This window comes from Hemitrygon akajei, chromosome 17 (genome assembly GCF_048418815.1).
Source record: "Hemitrygon akajei chromosome 17, sHemAka1.3, whole genome shotgun sequence".
Classification (NCBI taxonomy): Eukaryota; Metazoa; Chordata; class Chondrichthyes; order Myliobatiformes; family Dasyatidae; genus Hemitrygon; species Hemitrygon akajei.
Genome location: NC_133140.1, coordinates 39,100,440 through 39,115,002, shown reverse-complemented (window position 1 = coordinate 39,115,002; position 14,563 = coordinate 39,100,440). Strand labels below are relative to the sequence as shown.

At 42.1% G+C, this 14,563-nt stretch overlaps 2 protein-coding genes across 8 annotated transcripts in view; one reads left to right on the top strand and one right to left on the bottom strand.

The window, feature by feature from the left end:
* Positions 1-79: 79 nt before the first annotated feature.
* Positions 80-2,656, bottom strand: ddx28 (DEAD (Asp-Glu-Ala-Asp) box polypeptide 28). Its single transcript, XM_073069958.1, has one exon. The coding sequence runs from the start codon at positions 2,630-2,632 to the stop codon at positions 986-988; it is 1,647 nt and encodes a 548-aa protein (XP_072926059.1). The 5' UTR covers positions 2,633-2,656; the 3' UTR covers positions 80-985.
* Positions 2,657-2,707: 51 nt separating this feature from the next.
* The window catches only part of dus2 (dihydrouridine synthase 2), a 114,027-nt gene continuing 102,171 nt past the window's right edge, over positions 2,708-14,563 (top strand). For 3 of the 7 annotated variants that reach the window (XM_073069957.1, XM_073069952.1, XM_073069950.1), the window contains exons 1-3: positions 2,741-2,839; positions 9,213-9,299; positions 12,393-12,540. In XM_073069957.1, coding sequence (XP_072926058.1) covers positions 9,220-9,299; positions 12,393-12,540 — 228 coding nt within the window. In that variant the 5' untranslated portion in view covers positions 2,741-2,839; positions 9,213-9,219. Of the gene's footprint in view, positions 2,840-5,826; positions 5,848-9,212; positions 9,300-12,392; positions 12,541-14,563 lie in introns of those variants that run through there. The other 4 variants (XM_073069951.1, XM_073069953.1, XM_073069955.1 and 1 more) reach the window with 4 other exon arrangements.

The following is a 14,563-nucleotide window of genomic DNA, read 5'->3' as shown; positions in this document are numbered from 1 at the left end:
ATAATGCAGGGCTGCTTATAGATTATGTAGGGAAATGTACAGTCATTTACTTTTTCTGAATGAGAATCAATTTCAGAAATCAGAGGTGCAAAGGGTCATGGGAGCCCGTACAGGATTCCCTAAAGGTTAGCTCACAGGTTGAGTTAGCAAATTCAATGTTAGCATTTATTTCTAAAATATAAAAGCAAGGATGTAATGCTGAGGCTTTATAAGGCATTGGTCAGACCACATATGGAGTATTGTGAGCAGTTTTGCACAACTAATCTAAGAAAGGATGTGCTGGTGTTGGGAAAGGATCCAGAGGTTCACGAGAAGAATGTTGGGAATGAAAGGGTTAATGTACGAGGAGAATTTGATGGCTCTAGGCCTGTACTTGTTGGAGTTTGGAAAGAATTGAAACCTATCAAATATTAAAAGTCCTAAATAAGAGTGGTGGCTGAGAGGACATTTCCAATAGTGGGGTATTGGAAACAGAATGCAGAATCCAAATTCTGCCTCTAACCAACTGACTTGTTCACTGGTCATTGACCCTGGTACCAAGACACTAATCTGACCAAGTACTGAGAGAAAAGTAAAGTTATTTAAACAGTAGCTTTTTTTGCTTTAATATTTCATGAAATATTGTATAGCCTATTTATGCACAACAAACTCACTCAAAAGGCAATGTGATGATGACAATACTGGAAGGCAATATTGATCAGGATACCTGGAGACGTCTCTGATCATCTTTAAAATTGTTATGTATCTGATTATGCTGCAACTGACAGGGCAGTATTAACACCGCCCCCGCCCCCCCCCCCAGCTCCAACTCCAATGATTAACATCTCATTCAAAAGGATTGCACCTTCAGGACCTTAAAGAATATGATTTCTTACTTTCTGAAGTGAATTACAGGTTTATTTTCATAAACAACTTAAGCAGCATACTTCAAAAAAACTAACAAATATTGGTGCAGTCATTACTTAAATCTGCCAGTGTAAAGACCTTAATTTTCATAAATCTGGTAATTTTTACTCTCAGATTTGCTGATTTTTGATTCCAAGCCAGGGAGTATCACTTTCTGGCGTGCTGACGTTTCAATTTTCTGCACCAGTTCAACGTCCCAGGGATGTGTAACAAAACTAATGACGGTACCCAAAACCTTGCTCCCAACACGTCCCACCCGCCCAGATCGATGGATATAATCACACAGAGTTGGAGGGAAATCATAATTAATTACAATTTCCACCCTCTGAGTGTCCAATCCCCTGGATGCAATGTCTGTGCAAAGCAGTACATCTATGAGACCCTGCTGAAAAGTACTAAAGATGCCACTTCGCTTTTCAGCCTGCATATTTCCCTGCAGCCGGGCATGTTTGACAGCATGGTCCTCCAAAATGTAACCGAGCCAATTAACTGTTGCTGCACTGTTGCAAAACACAAGAATTCCAATGCCGGGCTTTTCCGCAATTAGCTCCTTCAACATTTGCAGAAAGTCAGACAGTTTATCAGTCCGCTTCACCTTCATAAATTTCTGCGTCACATGTGGCATGAGGTAATGAAGCCCCTTGCTCTTTATGGTGGCAATGCTGCCCAAATCAGTGACTTTGCTGAGAAGTTCTCCCACACCACCTGGGAAGGTCGCCCCTGTCACCACCAACTGAGCTTTTCTTTCCACCCCATGTGTTTCTGAGACATCTGAAGCAATTTGAGTCTGGTGGAGTATGTCCTCCAGTAAACCCACAAAGCTTTCATCAAACAGAGTGTCTGCCTCATCCAGTACGAGGTAGCTCAAGTCATAAAGGCTGACAAGGTCTCTTCTCAAGGCCTTCCACAGGATTCCAGGTGTGGATATCAGGAGGTCGATCGGTCCCTGGGATAAGGTTAGTTTCACGCTGCCAATCCCACGGCCTCCCCCAATCGTGTGCACGTTGAGGTTCAGGTTGTTCGCCAGTGATCGAGCCACTCCCCGGACCTGGTCGGCCAGCTCCCGGGACGGGACAAGCACCAGTCCACGCGGCCCGTCACGGTCGGCTTCAGTCGCCGCCCTCTCCGAGATTAAAGTGTGCATTAAAGGCAGCAGGTAGCTCAGAGTCTTGCCGCTGCCGGTTTCTGCGGCACACAGCACGTTCTTCCCTCTCATCAGGGCCGCGATAGTATGCGTCTGCACCATGGTGGGGCGAGAGATGCCCATTGTGCTCACGGCGTCCAGAAGTTCTTGACACAGCCCCAGCGAACTGAAGCTCCGCACCTTTCCCCTGACCTCGGCCTCCTCATCCGGCAGAACGGGCGGCTGGGTGCGGGTGTTGTTGATGACAAAATAATCCCCGGCCGCCTTCCTGTGCTTCCAGCCCTTAGAGACCAGGGGCACCTGGTCGAACTTGCCGAAGATGTGGCCGGCGTGCTGGTTCAGCTGAGGCCGCTTGCCCACAATGAGCAGGCGCCCGGGCCTAGCCAGCCTGACCGCCGTCGCCTCGCTCCCCGCCCGCCCCGGCTTCTCCCGCAGCCGCATCCTCTGAGGAATGCGAATGATGGGCAGTCCGTTATCATCGCCGGGCAGTCGGGAGGCTTCTCCGACCGAGTACCGCGCCGCCCCGGGGCCCTCCTTCAGCAGCGCCCGTATCCGCGCACACCTGCACCCGAGCGCCAGCATGTCGGCGTCGCGCACGCGCGCGCGCGCGCGCTCGCTCGCGACCTCCGCGGGCGCGCCCCGACTTCCACGGAAGGACGTGACGGCGCGTGCAGTTGACGCCAGCGTTGGGCGGAAGTGACCTGTCGCCGTCCACATGTGCATCTGGTGCGCGTCCGATGCTCCCCGTCCCGCGGAAAGAATTTGGGGTTTACGGTGATCGCCATTCAGGTGAGGGCCTCTTTTACGTACCCCCTTCAACGCTCGGCTTCACCTCGGGGTCGACAGTCAGCGGTGTGTCTCGCAATTCCCGCAGCAACTCTTGGTGCCGAAAATCCGATGCTCTCGGTCTGTATTCGGTCGTGTGAATATGGAAGTTTTCAGGAGTTAATCAAACCAAATCAGTTTTGTCTGGTGTTGATCAACAGGAATTGGAGTAAATGGGTATTAGCTTTGTAATCAGTGCTTGAATTTAACATCACAGCACCTTCACTGGCATATAAACTCTCTAAAAGCTATATAAAGACTGCTATCATGGAGTCATATAGTACTGAAACAGACCCTTCAGAAACAGGTCTATACTTGGATACTAATTCCATTTACCAACACCTAGGTCGACGGTTTGGGGATGTAAGTGCTTGTCTAGATATGCCAGAATGTTGTGAGAGCTTCTGCCCCCACCACCGACTCAGGCAGTATATTCCAGATTCCAGCGACTTTCAGGGTGATAAAGACCATAAGAGATAGGAGCAGAATTAGGCCGTTTGGCCCATCAGGTCTGTTCTGCCACTTCATGACTGATCCATTTTGCCTCTCAGTCCCATTCTCCTATCTTCTCCCCACAACCTTTCATGCCCTGACTAATCAGGAACCGATCAACCTCCACCTTAAATACACCCATTGGCCTGGCCTCCATGGCCCCTTGAGGCAACAAATCCTACAGGTTCACCACCCCATGGCTCAAGAAATTCCTCCTCATCTCTGTTCTAAATGGATGTCCCTCTATTCTGAGATCCTGGATTCTCTCACTACGGGAAAGATCTTCTCCACATCCACTTTATCTAGGCCTTGGAACATTTGATTAGTTTCAATGAGTTTCCCCCCTCATTCTTCTAAATTCTGGTGAGTGCAGGCCTAGAGCCATCAAACCTTCTTCATACGATATCCCTTTCATTCCCAGAATCATTCTCATGAACCTCCTCTGAACCCTCTCCAATGTCAGCTCATCTTTTATTAGACAAGGGGCCAAAACTGCTTATGATACTCTGAAGTGAGGCCTCACCAGTGCTTTATAAAGCCTCAAGGTTATATCCTTTTATATTCTAGTGCTCATAAAATGAATGCTAACGTTGCATTTGCCTTCCTCATCGCCGACTCAACCTGCAAGTTAACCTTGAGGAAATTCTGTACAGAGACTCGCAAGTTTATTTGCACGTTGGAGTTTTGAATTTTCTGCCTGTTTAGGAAATAGTCTACACTTTGTTCCTCTACATGACCATACACTTCCCGACACTGTATTCTGCCACTTCTTTGCCCATTCTCCTCATCTTTTTCTGCAGCTTCTCTATTTCCTCAACACTACCCGTCCCTCCAACTATTTTCATATCGTCTGCAAATGTGGCCACAAAGCCATTAATTCCATCATCCAAATCATCGACGTAAAAATAAGTGGTCCCAACACTGACCTGTGGAACACCACTAATCACCGGCAGCCAACCAGAAAAGGCTCCTTTTATTCCTACTCTTCGCCTCCTGTCAGTCAGCCAATCCTCTGTCCATACTAGTATTTTTCTTGTAATACGATGGGCTCTTGTAAAGTAACCTCATGTGTGGCAGCTTGTCAAAGGCTTTCTGAAAACCTAAGTGCACAGCAACCACCGATTCTCCTTTGTCAATGATCTTTGCTATTTCCTCAGAATTCCAACAGATTTGTCAGGCAAGATTTTTCCTTGAGGAAACCATGTTGACTTTGGCTTATTTTATCATGTACGTGCAAATACTCTGAGACCTCATCCTTAACAATTGACTCCAACATGTTTCTAACCACTGAGGTCAGGCTAAAATGTCTATACTTTCTTTTCTTCTGTTTCCCTCCCTTTTTGAAGACTGGAGTATCATTTGCCGTTTTTCATTCCTCTGGAACCATGGCAGAATCTAGTGATTCTTGAAAGATCATCATTATCAGTGTCTCCATGATCTCTCTAGCCACCTCTTTCAGAACCCTGAGGTGTAGTCCATTTGTGTCCATGTGACTTATCCATCTTCTGACCTTTCAGCTTCCCAAGCACTTTCTTCCTAGTAATAGCAATTGCACTTCTGCCCCCGACACTCTTGAAGATCCGGCATAATGCTGGTGTCTTCGGCAGTGAAGACAGATACAAAATACTTATTTAGTTCACCTGCCATTTCCTTGTCCTGTATTACCACCCTCTCTATCTTCATTTTCCTGCAGTCTGTTATCTACTCTCATCCCTCTTTTACTTGTCATATATCTGAGAAAATGTTTGGTATCCTCTTTGATATTATTGGCTAACTTACCTTCATATTTAATCTTTTCCCTCCTTATTGCAGTTTTAGTTGTCTTCTGTTGGTCTTTAAAAGCTTCCCAATCCTCTGACTGCCCATTAATTTTGTGTGCTGCTATTTGCCCTTTCTTTTGCTTTTGTATTGTTTTTGACCTCTGTTGTTAGCTGCGGTTGTGCCATTCTGCCTTTAGAACACTACTACTTTGTATCAATTGTGTGTCTTCTGAATTTCTCCCGGAAACTGCAGCCATTGCTGTTCTGCTGTCATCCATAAAACTCATCATCAGAACCTCTCGAACACTCAAAAGTTCTGGAGGAAATGAATGGGTCAGGCTGTATTTGTGGAGGGAAATGGACAGTTGACATTTCAGGTCATGAGCGTTCAGTCTGTCCAGATGCTGGCATTCCCTCTACAGATGCTGTCTGATCCACTCAGTTCCTCCAGCACTTTAGATGTTACTATAATCAGTCGTCCTCCTCCGCGAATTCAACCAACTGCAAATCGAGAAAACCCAGAAGTGCTCTTCCAGCACTTGTTGTTCGAGCATGTACAGACTTTTCCCCCCTAAACAATGCAGTATAACAACTATTTTACATAGCATTTACATTGTATTAGGTATTATAAGTAATCTAGAGATGATTTAAAGTATACGAGAGGATGTGCGTGAGTTATCGTGGATCGGGATAGAAAAAAATCGGAAGTTCTCTTACTAAGTAAGTCGGAACAGGTACATCTGGTATTATTTAGCATCAGTTAGTCAAACGTTTGTCTTAGTATATAGATTATATTTGACCTTTCTATACCTATAGAACACTTAAGAACGTATGTTTTGGCGCCGGGCTCGGGAAGTTCCCGAGTTCGATCCAGTGACAGACCACTTCCGAGTGCGCTCTCCATCTGTGGCGGGTTGATGTGGAGGATCAAAAACACAGGACCCCAAAACCCAATAATTAAACCACTGCGCTGCTTAGTAATAATTGTAGCTTTCATCGGGCAGGGCCTTTCTCACTTTATCCTTTAAAATTGTTCTGATCGTTGACCGATGTAGCCTAACGCTTTTCCAATGACCGATGGCATTTCACCTCTTTCCAATCGCTTTATTATTTCCACTTTATTTCCAATAGTGATTATTTTTGTGAACAGAAACGCTGCAGATTCAGAGTTCTGCTGCTGGGTCCTAATGTCCACCGCACTGAGACAGGTTAAATAAGGTCTGGGATTCCGCTGGGTCCTAAGGTCCACCTCATTGAGCCAGATTGAATAAGGAACATGAGCATCCGCGTTTTTTGGTATCTGCGAGGGGTCCCGGAACCAATCCCTTGCGGATAAGGAGGGCCGACTGTACTATATTCACTATTTTTTCCCCAGATTATTAGCATATTATTGTAAACTTTTGCTTTACAATTACAATCTTACGTAAGGTCATGAATCTCAAACATGAAGTCAGTTTTTCCCTCCACAAAACAGACAGGTGCTGCCTGGAATGCTGAGTAAATTTGACAGATTTTTCTGATTTTTATATACATTTCTGTTCAAACTTGTGTTCCACTAAAGTTTAACATTAAGAATTCAGTTATAGACTTGAAAAGCTGTTGTAATATTTTAAGAGTACAATCGTTGGTGATTAGAGATGGCAAAAGAAATGTACTGATTCTGTTGTTCCTTTTTATATTTCCCCAAGTTTGATTTTTTTTGTGCAATTCTACCCCTTTGACTTGTTCTTTTATTGTTTATATGATTTCCAGATTGTTTATTGGCATTTCCAGTAGACAAGTGTAAAGGAGAATGGAATAATTGATACTTCAGATCACAAAAGAAAACACAGTAAGATAAACACATTAATGAAAAACACAATAAATATGAATACATAAGATAGCCCATAAGACATAGGAGCAGAATTAGGCCATTTGGCCCATCGAGTCTGCTCTACCATTCAATCATGGCGGATCTTTTTTCCCTTCCTCAGTCCCACTCTCCAGCCTTCTCTTTGTAACTGTTGACGTGTCCAATCAAGAACCTAGCAAACTCTGCCTTAAATACACCCAATGTCTTGGCCTCCACAGCTGCCTGTGGTAATAAATTGCACAAATTCACCACCCTTTGGCTAAAGAAACTGCTCTGCATCTCTGTTTTAAATAGACACCCCTCTAACCTGAGACTGTGCTATCTTTTCCTAGCCTCCCCACCATAGAAAACATCCTTTCCACACTAGGCCTTTCAAAATTTGGAAGGTTTCAGTGAGATCCTCCTCATCCTTCTAAATTCCAGTGAGTACAGACCCACAGCTAACAAACATTCCTTGTATGATAACCCTTTCCTTCCCCGAATCATCCTTGTGAACCTCCACTGGACCCTCTCCGATGCCAGCACATCTTTGATGAGGACCTCAGAATTGTTCACAATACTCAAGGTGAGGCATCACCAGTGCCTTATAAAGCCTCAGCATCATATCCCTGCTCTTATATTCTAGGCCTCTTGAAATGAATGCCAACATTGCATTTGCCTTCCTTACCACTGACTCTACTTGCAAGTTTACCTTTAGGGTGTTCTGCACAAGGACTCCCAAGTCCCTTTGCATCTCCTTGGAATTTCTCCCTGTTTAGAAAATAGTCTGCACATTTATTTCTTCCACTAAAGTGCGTGACCATTCATTTTCCAACATTGTATTTCATTTGCCACTCTCTTGCCCATTCAGCATCAGTCGATCTCAATTCTCCCGTGATCTTTAAGTTCTTGAGGCTGTAGTGCTTTACATAGCTAGTCAGCCATCCCTTACTAGCCTTAAACTCCTTCCTCTTGCTCACAACACAAGTAGCGAACGAACAAGACGCGAGGTGAACAATGCTCAACTTCTGGGCTTTCCCAATCCGCACATATGGAACCCGCAGATAAGGAGGGCCGACTGTATGCAAGATAGCTTGTATACTGTACCTTAATTGGTTGTATGTCCATAAAGTGACACTAGACACAGAAGTATCTGTGTGTGGACAGTGTGGAAGACTATCAGAGCTTGCAGTGGGATCTGGACCAGCTGACAAATTGCGGATGGAATATAAGGTAGACAAGTGCGAGCTGTGTACTTTGGTAGGACCAACCACGGTAGGTCTTACACAGTGAATGGTAGGGCACTGAGGAGTGCTGTAGAACAAAGGGATCTAGGAATATAGGTCCAAAAGTCATTGAAAGTAGCGTCCCAGGTAGATAGGGTTATGAAGAAAGCTTTTGGCTTCATAAATCAAAGTATTGAGTACAGGAGATGTGATGTTATGTTGAAGTTGGTGAGCCCTAATTTGGAATATTGTGTGCAGGAAAGATGTAAAAAAGGTTGAAAGAGTACAGAGAAAATTTACAAGGTTGTTGCTGCTTCTGGAGGACCTGAGTCATAAGGAAAGATTAGATAGGTTAGGACTTTATTCCTTGGAATGTAGAAGACTGAGCAGAGATTTGGTGGAGGTATACAAAATTATGAGTGGTATAGATAGGGTAAATGAAAGGAGGATTTTTCCATGGAGGTTGGATGGAACTACAACTAGAGGTCATGGATTAAGGGCGAAAGGTGAAAAGTTTTAGGGAAATATGAGGGAAAACATCTTAATTCAGAGAGTGGGGAATGAGCTGCTAGTGCAAGTAGTGCATGTGAGCTCGATTTCAATGTTTAAGAGAAGTTTGGATAGGTATATGGATGGTAGGGCTATGGTCCTGGTGCAGTTTGATGGATGTAGGCAGTTTAAATGGTGGGCCTTAGGTATTGTTTGTATTATTTATGACTCAATTAAATGATGAAGTAGTAATGTAGAGGGAACTTGAAGCTCTCAGCACCATTGATGTAAACAGGAGCATGTGCACTCCACTTCCCTTTCTAATATGGATGTCTTTACTGTCCAGATGTTCCGAGGTGAGTGCAGAGCTAGAGAAATGGACTTCACTGTGGACCTGTTTGAGCAGTAGGTGAATTGCAGTAGGTCAGATTGTCTGGGGGGGGGCTGGAGGTAATGTGTGCCACAATCAGCCTTCATGATGGTGAATGTCAGAGCCACCAGGTAGTAGTTACTGAAGCATATTACCTTATATTTCTTAGGTACCGGATGATGTGGAGGCTTTGCAAACAGCTTCAGAAGAGGTTTACTAGGATGCTGTCTGGATTAGAGAAGAGCTTTAAGAGGAGGTTGGATTAATTTGTGTTTACACTGGAGCATCGGAGGCTGAGGGGAGACCTGATAGAGTTTATAAATCATGAGAGGCAGTAGCTGCCAGAATCTTTTTCCCAAATTAAAAATGCCAAGTGCTGGAGGTTATGGATTTAATGTAACAGGGAGAAAATTAAAGGAGTGGGACATATTCGTTAAATAGAGAGTGGCCCATAGATCAGAGATCCTATTATGAGCTGTTTCTCTAACAATACAGTTTTAAGACTTAGATTAAGCCCTTTGTTTTCGATACAGTCAATCATACATTTAAGTCATGAGTGGATATTTAAAATCTGTAAACTTGGGATTTTTTTCCCTGTAGATATGTGTAGTATGTCTGCCTTAGACCTCCTTATTTTGCAGTTAAACTAATAATTGGTGTCATCTCCCATTTCCACCAACTGCAGTATGTGTGCTGGTGTAATCTGCTGTAATCTTGGTGATTTTGATTCACACAAGTTAAACAGTGTTATTGGATGCTTAGTATGTCACAACTGGGCAATCAAAATATCAAGCTATTCGAGACTACAAATTATATAAATTTGGTAGTTAAATGTTTTGTGCCACCTTTCCTCTTCTTTAATAATTATCTAATTAGTAATAAATGTTCACCTGTGATGAATGTATTACTCTACATAATGAAAAGTTGCTGAATGTCCATTCACCTATGACATGTACCTCCGTATCCAGGAAGAAATAATACTATGCCATTGAATAATTGAATAATTCATTTTCTGCACGTATGAGTTTACACATTCCCATTGGGAAATTCATTCCTTGACATCTCAGCAGGATTATTCTTTTCCAAACAGCTGTTTTACAGCATCTTTCTCCCTACCCTATTGGTGGATTTTTGTTTTTCCATTCTTGTTTTTCTAGTGTAAAACTCTCTCAGGTGACATTAGTTTTACATTGGAGATTACAGGAAAACTATCAAGAAAATGTACAATGTGAATCAGATACATCTTTTAACTTAATTTCTGAACCTGTCCTTAACATTTTAAAGATCTTTCCTTTCCTCTTCCTTCTACTCCTTCCACCCCTTCTACCCACCCTTCCCCAATTCCCTTCTCTATTTATCTTATCCCATCCCTGTTTTTCTCTTCCTTTCATTCTTCAACTTTCTTAGCCTTTTTTCTTCTCTTTGTCCTGCCTGCTGCACAGAGTTGCACCTTGAGTTATGCTACTGTAGTCTATGAGTGATGCAGAATATAACCAAGGAGGGGTAAGCTGGTGCCAACTTCAGAAATCATTGATCTGAGCCCTTCAGAATTATTTTTCCAAATGCAGAAAATTTAGTTTTAAAGTTGCAACATTGAATTTTAGTCTTTCATTTATAATCTCTGTTGTTGTTTATTGTTGAATCATACTGTATAACTGCTGCAAAATTTTTGGCAACATAGCCCTACCTGAATTACCTGTCAAATCAAAGTGCACAGAGTCATGGAGCACCACCCACAGAAAAGGCCCTTCACTCCATTTAGTCCATACCAAACTGTTATTCTGCCTAGTCCCATCAACCTGCATCTGAACCATAAATTTCCATACCCTCCTTATAGACAAAATTTATAAAAAAAACAAATCTGGGATGCCTAAAACTGTGTTTTATGCAACTAATTTTTTTTGAGTGATGGATCAATGGTCATCAAAACAAGGACAAAGCAAAAGGGGTATATACATGAGTCTGGAATTGGAGAAATACATTAATTTGAGGTTTGTAAGATGCTAGAGATGGAGTAGATCCATGAAGTGCTTTGAACACAATGGTAAGATTTTGTAATTTGTTAAGGGAATGAAATATAAAGTGCTTTCAGCTGAGACTTGCAGGCACTTCTGCTGTGCAAAATACCTCCCTCATCAATCTGCTTTAGACTTACCCAAGAATCAGGAGATTTTTTTTGATTACGCAATTAATCACTTTTTTAATATCTTCCAATTTATTATTTTAAACTGCAACCTAAATGCTAACTGTTTTTATAATTTACTGCTTGTGTTTTCTATTCCCTAATTTTAAGATATTTGAGAAAATGGAAAATAGTTGTCACCCAAACAACAGTACTTGCAGGCCACCATTAAATACAACTGAATATAACTTGAGTTATGTGCTCAAAATGCTGGTGGAACACAGCAGGCCAGGCAGCCTTTTGCGTGTGTTGCTTGAATTTCCAGCATCTGCAGATTTCCTCGTGTTTGAGTTATGTGCTGTCAGTTTGTATGCTGGCTCTTAATCCCCACTCTCTGGTCTTTTGTGACTCAGGTGGCTTTCTAATTTGCCATCAATTTCTTGAGATCAAGATGAGGTAAGGCAAAAAGTAGAAGATCCTTCCAGCTTTCAGGTCTGTGGCTGGATGTTGTGGTACTGTTTTTCTTTAGAGGTTTGAGCATCTTGTGTTCAGGTATTTTACATTAGGACAAACTAAGAGTAACAACAGGTGGCTCAATGTAATCTGTATTGGTCATTGACTGTCTCAGTTCTCAAACTTTGCTGTCGACAGAAAGGAACCCCCTTTTTGGATGAACTCAGAAACAAGGCCCAAATCTGTCGTGTTTACAGATAAGTCATCCAACCATCTTGTTTCTGATACCCCATCACACTTGCTGGAGCTGGGAAAAGAAAGGATGTGATACTTTTGGTGATTAGTTTGACATTAAGAGAAATCTCAGGGTGTTATGTCATTGCACATTGACCAAACATGCTCCTTGTTCCAATCTCTAAGGTTTTATATGGCATTGTATTTCCTGTAACTTCCTCTGGTCTGAGAGCCTTTAAGTTTCTCCTGACTTGTGTCTGGCTCCCACTTCATCCCACTGTTATAATCTTGTCAGCTAAGTTCAGGAATTTCCTTCCTGCATTCTGACCTTTCATTAATATCCTCTATTTTCATTCACCCTCCTCCTACTTTGGCTCATTTTTCATCTCTCTCTGATTTCACCTCCCCAACCTTTCTCCTCCCTTAAAGGAGACACATGAATGCTGGTTTTCAAAGTTGCTGAAAAATTTGTAGACTTGCAGGGGCACATTCAGGGGGAAAAAAAATTGTTTCTGTTCTTTCCCCCACCCATTGCACCAGTCAGACCATCGGACGAAAAATGGTTAACCAAGCTGCTGGCAGACTTTGCTACACAAACAAGATGATTCTGGCCCCCATGGTGCGTGTGGGCACGTTACCCATGAGATTACTGGCACTCGACTATGGAGCAGATATTGTCTACTGTGAGGTAAGGAAAACTTCCTGTATTAATCCTGGAGATGGGGAAGTATGCTTGGCAATGTAATATGGGGGTATTTACAGCAGTGGCACTTGTCATGTGCTTATAGTATAAATTCCTCCAAAAAATATTTGTCATGCTTTCTTCCGCTCTTTTGTTATTTTAGCTGTGACTAACATCCATGGATGAGTGGTTTTGGGTCTGTGTTAAATGAAAAGTCTGAGAATATTCCTTGTCAAAGACTTAGTGTCACTTGTTCATTTACAGAGTAAACCATAAAAATGCTGCGAAAGCAAAACAGCCTCAACAAAAGAAAAGCAAGATTGTGACATTTGGTCCACACTTACATCAGAAACACATGAAGGATTGTGGCTTGTCTGTTCTGGTGCTTGAGCAGAGATATATTTCTACTAGGGATCTGTCTTCAGATTTTAATCTTCTTTCTTTGCCTTTATGTTGACAACATTGTCAAAATACCCTGTCAAAAAACTTAGCCTAAAAATCTGCATCAGTGAGTTAGTCTAATTGAATAGATTTTTGTGAACACTTGAATAGAAACCCTCTAAGGAGAGCAAAATGTAGCCTTGGAAGCTATAGTCAGCACAATAAACTGGATTCACGAAGCTTTGGCCACAGAGATTTCTTTAAAAAACACCAATTTTCCTGTCCTGACACAAAATATAAAAACTGCAGATTTGATATGGAACAATATACTCCATTAGCATGGAACCAATGTACTAGACTTACTTTGACGGTTACATTTTGGTGCATACTGAATTGGGCACATTTGGAGAACAGAATCTCTGATTTGCTGGAACAGACTTGCTATGTTTTAAGACAGAAGAGATTTGCACAGATTTAAACCAGAAGAGATTTTTGACAAAGAGTGAGTGTGATGACTCTCATGCGCGGTGAGTTTTGACTACTCCTACTTAACATTTGCTTTTGCAACACCAGGCTATTCCCACCAGCAGCCCTGCAGTTGCTTCCATTGTTACTGATGTGTTCCACGGTGATAACTGAATTATCTGTTCCTTTCAGATGCTGACTGATCAGTTATTTCCCTCCATGTATTTATTTTGATTTAATAAACATGTTATTTGTCATATATTTTCTTCTTCCTCAGTCATTTATACACTTCCTTATTGTTGGTTACTCTTACTTTCCTTTTCTCTTTCCTGCACACTTTCACTCACCTTTTTATTTATTCTCCGCCTCTCACTCGATCTCTCTGTCTTTCTCTTTATTTTATCCCCTTTCAATTCTGTTAACTTTCCTATATTTCATGGAAGTGAAAACAGTAGGGGTGATGGGTCAAATTGAATACTTTCTTGACTTAGCCATGCAATTTCAGTCATCTTGAATCAGTTTTGTTACTCCCTCTTCTAGTTTTCTCTGGCAGCCTTGTCGGAAGGTATGCCTTATGTCTCTGTTTTGTGGATTTTGGTCCAAGCAGAAACTTGAGAATATAATTTCAACTTCAAATTGGAAATAAGCTCACTGGCATAAAAATATGCCTCCAAGTATTTGAAGCCAGGAATTAAGTTAAGTTTGGTTGCAGAAATATTTTCCTTTTCTCTCAAGGGAGCAGCTGAGTGTATGCAAATGATTAGATAAAAATATCAAAGCATTTATGGTACTGGGGCATAAATCAGGGCATGAGAAGGAGAATAGATTAAGTACAAGGTCAAGATTTTCCTAAAGGGACAAAAAATGCTATTGATTGTGTAACAGAAGAAATGATCTGACTGTACACTCGAACAGACAAAAATGGCAGATTTGGACCACAACGGTGCAGTCAGAGGATTTTCTACCTCACAGACAGCTCTTGGGGTCTGGATTGAACCCAGTTCAAGAGAGCTGAGTGGAATATGAACTGTTTACAAAAACATAATAGTTTACTTGCATAACAAATACACAAAGTACAAACATTAAGTATTAACAAGACAGCAAAAAATTCAAATTACAATATGATTACTACTGTCTATAAAACAGAAAATTCCCTGGGGAACCAACCACTCCCAGAGATCGG